Source organism: Dioscorea cayenensis, chromosome 9, assembly GCF_009730915.1.
Source record: "Dioscorea cayenensis subsp. rotundata cultivar TDr96_F1 chromosome 9, TDr96_F1_v2_PseudoChromosome.rev07_lg8_w22 25.fasta, whole genome shotgun sequence".
Lineage (NCBI taxonomy): Eukaryota > Viridiplantae > Streptophyta > Magnoliopsida > Dioscoreales > Dioscoreaceae > Dioscorea > Dioscorea cayenensis.
Genome location: NC_052479.1, coordinates 11,775,420 through 11,786,406, shown reverse-complemented (window position 1 = coordinate 11,786,406; position 10,987 = coordinate 11,775,420). Strand labels below are relative to the sequence as shown.

General features: G+C 38.0%; 1 protein-coding gene across 1 annotated transcript; it reads left to right on the top strand.

The window, feature by feature from the left end:
• Positions 1-2,029: 2,029 nt before the first annotated feature.
• On the top strand, positions 2,030-4,471 carry LOC120269228 (probable plastid-lipid-associated protein 2, chloroplastic). Its single transcript, XM_039276570.1, has 3 exons — positions 2,030-2,493; positions 2,575-2,773; positions 4,140-4,471. The coding sequence occupies exons 1-3, from the start codon at positions 2,069-2,071 to the stop codon at positions 4,449-4,451; spliced, it is 936 nt and encodes a 311-aa protein (XP_039132504.1). The 5' UTR covers positions 2,030-2,068; the 3' UTR covers positions 4,452-4,471.
• The last annotated feature ends 6,516 nt before the right edge of the window (positions 4,472-10,987 follow it).

Below are 10,987 nucleotides of genomic sequence, written 5' to 3'. Positions count from 1 at the left end.
CTCATACTAGTTATATAAATATAAATAATATTTTAAATTAAAAAAACTTATTTAATAGAATTATGATGAGCTTGTATGAATTTGATGATTATGTGAAGTGGATATAACAACATATGTTATTTAAATTAATGATTATATTTTAAATAAATTTTCTCAATTTATTTCCATAATTCTAAAAATTTTAATTTGTATTATTTTTTAAATTTAAGATCTTAGAAATGAAATTTTATTTTAAAGTGATAACTTATATTTAAAAAAAATTTAAAGATAATTTTTTTTTATTTATTAGTAAATCACAAATTTTGATTTTAATATCACTCAAATCTATAAATTAAATTAATGATATCAATTTACATGATACATCTCTAAATCTAATAATCAATAATGTGATATCAAATTATCAATCCACATATTACATTAATCGATTTTAATTCATAAACATTTCAAATAATTTTGTAAAAATTATTTCATAAATGACAAAAAAAAAAAGAATAAAGAAATAATCAAACAAATAAGAAGATTAAAAAAAAATTCACCTGCCGGACAAAGAGATCAAACAAGTTGGAGAGAAAATAGATGGGGATTATAACTTGAGTTGCAAGTGTTGATTTATAAAGAATAATTCAGAATCTCTGTTCCCAGGCTTACAACCTCTTTCAAAACGGATGAAATTGGATGAGAATTGAGAAAGACTCAATATCACTTTATAAGTTTGTAACAACACTAACAAAATCTAAATCCTCTGAATATATATATATATATATATATATATATATATATATATATATATATATATATATATATATAATATATTTAATAACACTAGTAGCATGTAGCACCACGTGATATGGAATGTGCCAACAGATATCTCATAACTTTACAGCTGCAAAGTAACATGTTTTAAAAATTTATTGGCTATTTTAAATGTGATTAGACCTTGCTTGTATCCCAATTCCAAAGCATTCATTGGCGGTAGGCACGACTCGGCGTTCTTGCTTCATTCTGCTAGCTGCAGCTTGCAGGTGGGTGGCAGTTTGATTCGGGCGGATGACCGGATATTGGTGGGGGAAGTCTCATGGTTAGAGGCTTAGAGTTAGAGCTTTAGAAGAGGAGTTGAGGAGGGATGCTGGCCACCGGGAAAAGGGAGGGCGGCCCTGGCAGGGAAGGGGGCGGAGGGATTTTCCGACCACGGGGTCCACTGATCCTGCCAGCGATAGGGGGGCGGCCGCCCCCCTGCCCCCCTGTCTCTGAGCCCCTGGCTACGATATAATAGTCCCTATAATAAAATATGCCCCCTGTCCCTCCGCCCCTAGCTATGATATAATAGTCCCTATAATAAAATATAATCGAGTATTATAGTTACCACAATTATTATAGTAGCCATCGGCTATTTTAATATTATTATTTATAACAAATTAATTTTATTAATATTTGAGATTCAATTATTTATGACAGATAAATAGGAACAAAGTGAGAGGATTCAATTTAATTAAATTATTAAATTAGTTAATTCTTTGCATGATGTCTACATATCCAATGCATGCCAGTAATGTGACGTGCACGAAAGAAATCCCCAGAAACAAGAAAAGATTATCTTTTTTTTTTCTCTCTCTCTCACATTCACACTCTTCAGCACATGAATGCCATTCAAATACTTTATTTATATATATATTTATATATTATTTGTATTGTGTATATATATATTTTCCAAGATTCTGTCTAGAAGCTTCACGCATCCTCATCTTTAATAATGCCACATGGCCAAATCTTAGTGGTCAATCTATTAATTACTATTAATGTTTAAATTATATATACATTTTATTAATTTCTATTATTTATAAAAATAAAGGCAGATTATAATAATTTTTAAAATAAAGCATAATTTTATACTAAAAAAACACGGAGTTAATACAAATAATTAATATTATTAATTTTAAATAATTTAATAAAAAAACATGCTATTTTAAAAAAAAACCCTGAATTTTTAAATTAAAAAAAAACTATAAATCAAAGTCATAGTACTCCAAAGCTCTCTCATTTCAGAGTTCCATTCGAGAGTGAGACAGAGATGTCATCGTCGACGACGTTCAACGCCTTGACTCTCAGGCCCATCCCCGCCGTCTCGCCGGCCGGTTCCCGGCGCCTATCTCCGGCGTCCCTCTCCTCCTCCTCCTCCTCCTTCTCCTCCAAGATCCTGACCTTGAAGAGTGGATCGAAGCCGGCGCCGTCCTTCAGGGTTCGCGCCGTGGTCGATGATGACGAGTGGGGAGGGGAAGAGCCAGCATCGAGCGTCGCCGTGGCGGAGGTCAACACTGAGGTCGTCCAGCTGAAGCAGAAGCTGAAGGATCTACTCTACGGGACTGATCGAGGGCTCAAGGCGTCGAGCGAGACACGAGCTGAGATCGTGGAGCTCATCACCCAGCTCGAGGCCAAGAATCCCACCCCTGCTCCAACCGATGCACTCAGCCTTCTCAACGGCAAGTGGATCCTCGCGTATGTACCAAATCCGATCGATTTAGGGTTTTTTTTTTTCTTTTTTGGATTGGTTGTGCTTGAATTTTTGGAGATTTGCAGGTATACTTCGTTCTCCCAGTTGTTTCCGTTGCTGGGATCGGGGAGGCTGCCGGAGCTGGTGAAGGTGGAGGAGATATCGCAGACCATTGATTCGGAGGCGTTCACGGTGCAGAACTCGGTGAAGTTTGCTGGGCCACTTGCTACTACTTCCGTCACCACCAATGCTAAGTTCGAAGTCCGCAGCCCTAAGCGCGTTCAGGTACTTCTATCCCTACTTCTTTCTTTCTCTGATGTTTCCTGTAAAACTAGTGAAAGCTCTTGGCTTTGTCCATGTGCTGCAAGGAAGGCCTAGAAAAAAGGTTAGAGTATTTGTTTTAGGAGAAATTGTGAATTAATTTGGTGACAGTCCACAATCAGTTTTGATCATTCAATCCCCAAAAGAAATTTGTCACTTTGGTGTTTTAGTTACACAAATATGTTCACTTTCGGCCTTCTTTGATACCTCAATTAAATTGAGACCAAAAGTAATACATCAGATGGGTTTAATGACACGCCATAAATTTTGTGAGACGAGGGTATCAAAGTGAATATTTTTTGTTTAATTCGGTGACAAAAGTAGTAGTTTTCTTTGAGTTTATGGAGCAAAACGAGCATCAAAATATTGTTTGATGACCAATTATTGACTTTGACTGATATATTATGGTTGTTGATGTTGTGACAGAGTATTCAGTCATTGATTTTCCTTTTCTTAGGGTGTTTCTGGATTGCATGGAAATTGAGAAAACAAAAGAAAAGTTAGCCAAGTGTTTCTTTCATTTGCTTTTATCTATTTTATTTCTTAATCTAATCTTGTGCAAGATTGTTTAGTTTAAACACATCCTCGGGAATGACTTGGAATCTGTCTCCCGACAACAATAATGAGAAGATTACAAATTTGGCTTATTCATTTTTATTGGAATTCATTTGCCTTTTAGTTTTTTCTATGGTTTTAGAATCTAGAATGAAAACAATCCTCGTCTTCAATAACTCTGTTTTATATTTAACTAAGATCATGCATGGGTCAAGAAGAATTTTAAATCATGATCTTTTTATAGCTTGTTTAAGGGGAAAAAGAAAAGCTCCTTGTGCAATGATAGCTCTGGCTTGTTTGTATAACTAGTAGCCTAATAGTTTCTTGGAATAAATGGCAAAAATTTTCAGGTTGGGTTACCTGGTGCGTGGTAATTGTGATTTATCCAGTGGAATGCATGGATTGGATGATGTTATTGCGTGATAAATAGTTTGCCAATGATTGATTAATTTTATGTTACAAATTCAATAATCTAGAATTGGTTAAATGGCACACTTTGGAAGGGATGGAAGGAAGAGAGACAATGCTCTATGTAGGACAAATCTTACTTCTAAAGGACATATAGTCAGATCCAAGATGTGATGTTAGTTAAATAAAGCTCAAATTTGGCACTACTTTTGGTTCCATATTGACATCATCTCAAGTTGTCATCTTGGTTTTGATCTAAACATGTTTAACCTGCTTTCATGGGAATGTTTAGCCCTTGCTTCTAGTCATGTGCTGCATCAAACCATTATCATGTCATAAACTTTTGACATCTTGCTTTATGATCCAGATCAAGTTTGAGGAAGGTATCATCGGCACCCCACAATTGACAGACTCTATAGTACTTCCCGACAAGGTGGAATTCTTGGGTCAGAACATCGATCTCTCCCCTTTAATGGGTGTATTCACATCTATCCAAGAAGCTGCATCTTCCGTAGTAAAGACCATTTCTGGCCAACCTCCATTGAAAATTCCAATTGGCAATAGAAATGCTGAGTCTTGGTTATTGACAACATACCTCGATGAGGAATTAAGGATCTCTAGGGGCGATGGCGGCAGTGTATTTGTGCTCGCCAAGGAAGGCTGTTCTCTTCTGGATTAGAAAGAAAAAAAAAAACAAAAGCGAAATGAAACTATAGTATATGGTTTTGCATAATAAAAATACTTGTATATGTGTTCACGTATGGTGTGTAGCTTGACTTTTGAGTTAAGATATTGGTAATGTAATATATATATATATATATATAGTGTTTTAAGCAAATAAGTGCATCTTCAAAAAACATTATATATTGTTATGAATAAGGGAAAATTACTGTCTATCTCTTAGGAATTTCAAATCTTCTCAAACAGTCTCTGCAAATTTTGCATATCTTGGACAGTTCTTCCGTTATTGTTTCACTTGTTTTTTGCCCCCTTCAGTTCACTCGGGCATTGTTCATGTTGTGAAATTTCTTCTATGCCTTTGAAATTGGTGGGAAAAAAATTGTCCAATCACATCATGTTAAACTTTTTTGTATATCTTTTTACATTATTTTTGCATTTGTTGTCTCAAACAAAGTTTGAAAGATTCATCACCTTAGATTGTTGGAGTTTTCAATTCTTCCCCATTTATTCTGTTCGATTTGAGTTTTGCCGGTTGCCCGATAAGGTGAGAATTTCTTCCTTTCATTCACATTGATCATCCCGTGAGAGAATAACAATTTATAAAAATACAAGTTTATTATGGAGAGTTTTTGTGCTATTGCTAGATACAATGGGGAGGGACGAATACTAGTGTTCACGGCGCTGATTTTTTAGTAATCAGTGTTAGCGGGATATGTGAGCGATGGAGTTTGGATGTTTCCTGTGTTAGGGTGAAATTTGTCACACCTAATGGATATACGGTTTGTCTGATAGAAAACGAGGTTGACTTCTAGCGCATGTGTTACGTTTACGCCTTTTTCAAGTGCGCTGCAATTGATCTAGTGGTTGAGACAGATGATATTCCATTGTCGCATCCTACTGAAAACGATTTCTTCTCGTTGTAAAGTTCTCCTTTATGTTTTATGTTTACATAGCTGTAGAAGTTAATTATTGCTTAATTATCCCAGTTTCCTCTTAAAAGGATATGTTTTCGCTTAATTATCCACTTCTCGCATAAACCAAGGCAAAACCATAAGTTTTGCTTTGTTAACTATTTCCCATCCCAATTTTCATTTAAAGTTGTCCAGTTTTCGTTTAGAGTTGTTCAGTTTTCGTTTAAAGTTGTCGGTTTCCCTTTAAAAATATGTTTTTCCGTTTAAGTTTTTCTGTTTCCTGTTAAAATATTATTTTTCCGTTTAAAGTATCTATTTTACATTTAAAATATTGATGTTTCCGCTTAAAATATTGATGTTTTCTGCTTAAAATAAAGTGTTGGCAGGAATTCGGATTCTGTGAGCGTATTCGTTCCACCTCATGGCGACCCTGATGGTGTGTCATGCCTTCCTTCCTCGTCAGATCAATCTGAGGTGTTGTCCAAGGTTTTGTAAGCATTGACCATTTAGAGACGCACTTCGAAATTTTGCTATCAAACGGAATTTTGATTTCAAATTCATAAAGAATGAAAAACACCGAGTGACTGTAGAATGCGCTGTCGTTGATTGTCCAAGGCACCTCCATGCATCAAAGGAATATAATAAGAATACTTTCAGAATCAAGACAATGCACCTGGCACACACTTGCGTGGTTGAATTGGATCTGTGTCACACCCAAAAGCATCCAAAAAATGGGTAAGCACATGAGTCATTCAAAAGCTTAAGGAGCAGCCCTTGTACAAGGCCATCGACATTCAGAAGGACATGTTACGAGAACATGGTGTCCACATTCCATACAAGCAAACTTGGTTGGGTAAAGAGCATGCCCGGGTAATCCTCGACAACAGCGACGTCTCCAGCTACGATTTGTTGCTTTGGTATATGGATAAGGTAGTTGAGACAAACCCCGACAGCATTGCAATCGTGGAAAGAGACAGTGAGTGTTTTAAATGTGCATTCTTTTTTTTCTGTGCATGTATCATTGGATTCAAGAGGCCTTGTAGGCCGCTATCGTTTCTCGATGGTACCCACCTCCTTGGAAAGTATCGGGGTATTCTATTGGGTACCACAGGCAAAGACGGAAATAATAGTTTTTTCCACGTCGCCTTCGGTATTGTCGACAACAAGACCGATGCTAATTGGACATGGTTCATTTCGAAGTTAGATGATGCTTTATATGATGAAGGAGACTATGAAGAGATAATTACATTTGTGTCGGATAGGTCCAAGGGCCTTGTCAACACCATTGCACCGGTCTTCCCTTCTTTTTCTCATGCATAATGTCTTTGACACTTGGAAGCTAATTTTATGAAAGCCAATGTTAGACTTGGGAAGGCATTGAAGGAGGAGTGTTGGTCCATATACTTTCATATTGCGCGGGCATCCACGACTAAAGCATTCGATGATACCGTGAATGAACTGCGGGCCACATCACAAGAAGCCTATCAGTGGTTGATTTATAAATCAGATATGTCATATCAGTCGAATTATCTGTTCAAAGGTGAACGTTGGGGCGAGATGTATTCAAATGTGGTAGAGTCGTTCAATACATGGATTAAAGAAACTCGGCATTTACCAGTGACGAAAATTGTCGACTCCATACGATAGTTGATTGTTGATTTTATTTAACACTTAAAAATGGTTCTTATCCATTAAACTTGCTTGTTACTGATTAAATAATGTTGTTTATGTTTAATTATAAAGGTAATCGCTTAATGTATTTTGTTATCATTTAAAGTTGTTTATTTCCGTTTAAATTTCAGTGTCTTAGCTTAACAGTGTTTAAGTATACGTGTTCTACGTCGTACAGGTTTAAGCTGATGCGCATGTTATGCACCCTCCGTGAGCAAGTGAACAAATAGGAGACCTACTTATGCCCCGATATACATTTGAAGGTAAAGCTACTTGTTGCGGAAAGCCGAAATCTTCGTGTTGGTCATTGTGTCGATGACTGTTATGAAATGATTGATCAGTGCAGCAACTCCATAGATTTATCGTGTAAAACTTTCTCATGTCGCAGATGGCAAGTTTATGGTAGCCAGTGCAAACACACTTGCACTACAATAATGCAGACAAACACCAACGTTCATTGATTTATTAGCGGCTATTTCACCGTCGACAATTACAAATTGGCGTATATGGAAACTATTTTCCCCATACCCGACCATGACAAGCCTACGGACGACAATTGAGAACTGCGTTTGCGACCGCCTATCACGAGAAGTCAACTTGGGCATCCTAGACGGAAGAGGATCGAGTCACAAGCGGCCGAGGTCCGCGAGTTACGCTGCAGCTGCTGCTACGAGTCTAGCCACAATCGTAGATTTTGCAATGAAACCGTCACCGACTAGGCATTGTAAATAAACAAAAATTTAAATAGCAACAATCTTATTTACATGTCAATTTTGATTTTTAAACAGGGACTTTGATATTTAAACAGAGACTTTGTTATTTAAAGAGAGACTTTGTTTTTTAAACAGAGACACTGAAAGTTAAGCAGATACGCTTATTTTTAAAGGATAACTCTGAAAGTTAAATAGAAACATTGATATTTAAACAAAAACATTGAAAGTTAAAAAGTAACACTGAAATTTAAACAATAAAATTAAAATTTAAACAAAGAAAGTTAAGCATACAGACATGAAACGAACACAAGTAAATTTACATGAGAAACCTTGCCATGTCAGTGGAAAATAATGAATATAATTTAAATTTTAATGTCAAAACTGTTTTGCATTCCTTTAAACAATATTAACTCTATTTCACTCCTTTAAACAATATTAACTATTTTTTACCCCCGTCGTAGAATCGCCTTTCTCAGTGATGCCGGCTGCGCTCCTTTCCTTAAGTATTCGGGCAACATACTTTAATCTCAAATAAGGGCGTCCGTTTGCGGTAGCCGTAGCTTTCCATCGTCAAGTAACTGTTCGATAAACCGCATGACATAGATAGCGCGGCCAACACTTCCTCTTTTTTGTCGTGCAGTTTCACTGTCGTGAACTAATGGGTATTTTAGAGTCACTGTTTCACCAAACTCCATATCGATACAATAGTCAAATAGTGTCGGCTGTCGAGATATACAATTTGAGGTTAGAATATCGATTAATAAAGTACTATTTATCAAATTCTAGTTATAAAAAAACTTACCATTTCAAACGCGTCTCTATCGTACTCCTCACTTTGGCATGAAGAATAATGCCCGTATTCTTGTTTGTCATTATCAAGAACCACAAGATGGAAGTGACCATTCATGATTATTAGGAGGATGACTATGTCAACACCATGTAAGTTACACGGTGCATCTCCGATCATAGCGAGAGTCATCTCAGTCGTGTCCTCCTGCTTGGACAAGAACAAAGCCAATGGTTATGTGATGGAGGCGCGTTTTTTATATGGATATGGTACTCTCGTTAGAGATTTCTGAATTATGCATACTAACGCGTCCATCACATCGTCCAGATGACAGTCCTGCAATTAAACGGTAACATATATAATTAAACAAAAACACAACAAATTAAGTGGAAACTATATATGTTTAAACGATAACGTAAACATTTAAATGGAAACAACAAAAGTTAAACGATAATGTAAATATTTAAACGGAAAGTACAAGACTTAAATGGTAACATATATATTTAAATGATAACATAAAAACTTCATAGTTACGAATCCATCCAGCAGTTGAGAAAGATCCTTATGAACTCCTGCTCGAATTTGTTGAGCCGTGCGTGTCTGAGATATCTTTTTTTCTTCGGAATGAAGTCCTTTCAAGCCGGCTTGGTATTGTTGGTCAGCAAGAACCATACTGTCAACGTCAACATCAATCGTTGTTTTTTTATTGACATTTCCTTACTCCTCGTCAACAGCATCTTTGGGTTCATCATGCGGCGCTGTTGTTATTGACGGTTGTTGGTGTTTATAACTAACAGCATCTTCCTTCGATGCGGCGGTGTTGTTCGCCAGTTCCACCGAGACGGGCATGACGACAACATCAACCGAAGACACATCCTTTGCTACTTCTTGTTGTTGAGGGATTGTGCCTACCTTTGATGCAGCACTGTCATCCGCCAGTTCCACCGAGATGGGGATTTCTTAAGCAATTGTCTCAATGATCTTCTCAACACCGGCCATGACGACTTCATCAACCGGAGACACATCCTTTGAAGGTTGATCAACCGCCGCACTCGATGTTGTTATTGTTTCATCGTCAGCCGGTGGAGGGGTTATTGTTTCATTATCAGCCGTTTGAGGGAGATACATTATTGTTTTTCTTCTTTTCACAAGCCTCTTCAAACGTGACCCTCTTCAAATGGCCATCCCAAGGATGTCGTCGTCATCAAAATCTGAGGCAATCCCACTAACGTCGTCAGCAATCGCTGGGATACCCCTGCTACATCCGGCTTTTCCTAGTAGCGTCCATGCAAAGTATTTCATTTGTTTGTAGGGATGGCGCATTTGATTATGACCGTCCTTCCAATGCCTTAACCCGATCAACAAGCCGAGGGAACTCGGTTATCAATATTTGGCACGCCTGCACCAGACTTGTAGTGACATCGGCGCTTATTGTCGTTGGGGAGGCTGTTGCGATTGAGGGCGCTGCTTAGTAGGGGCGGCTATTGCCATCGAGGGGGTGTTGGCGTCGGGCGGGGTAGGGGGCTTCTCCGGCGCCGAGCAATGCGTGCGCTGGTAAGGGAACGACGTTGAGCGCGCATGGAAGAGGTTGGCCTCTCATCTTGTCTTCGAGCATGTGGATCGGCAGCAATAGCGTCCCCCTTGGTTGGTGGTCCGAACAAAGACATCTTCATCTGCATTCGCCACGACCAGCTCAGGAAACTAACATATGTAAAAAACACAATCTCAGCGAAATCATTCAATTTAAACAATGACAAATGTTTTAAATAGTTAACTCATATACTTAAACGGGATCATAAAACCAGATGTTTAGTGCGATCGAGCAACCCTTAATGTACCCCATGTTGGTCTTTTTCCCAGTGCATATTGCTTGTACTCAAGAGACAGCTTGTGGAACGTCCTCCATAAGCCACTTGTGCGTCGCCTACGCCCATGCGTATCGCCCCATGCCAGGTAGATCATCGATATAATCAACGATCCAATTCGGAACCGAGCATGAGGTATTTGGGAAAAGAATTGTACCCATGAGGTACACCATTAGGAGTTTGACAAAAAAAATTTCTTCTCCCCTCTGCCGAACAAGTTGCTTAAGAGTTCTCTTGATGGAGTCTCTGTGTCTCTAATAGATTTCAATAAAAAAAACTCTCTTCAAAAGCTGAGCGTGTTTTCTTCTTCTGAAAAACAACTGCGTCTCCATCGCAATGCAGACCAAGAACAAGAGCCACATCTTTAGGCCTAAAACTCACCAAGCTTACCCCGATTATGAATTTATTAATGCGGTCATCGTACTTTTACAACAGAGAATCAAGAAGGGACTCTCTTGGAATACAGCTTCCAGCTCAATGAATGCTGCAAACGGTGTCCCTCGGATGATCTCTCAGTGTCGTCCACTCATGTTAACTTTCAATTGAGCCACGGTCTCCACTACCGGTGTCAAGTAGCATAGCACATT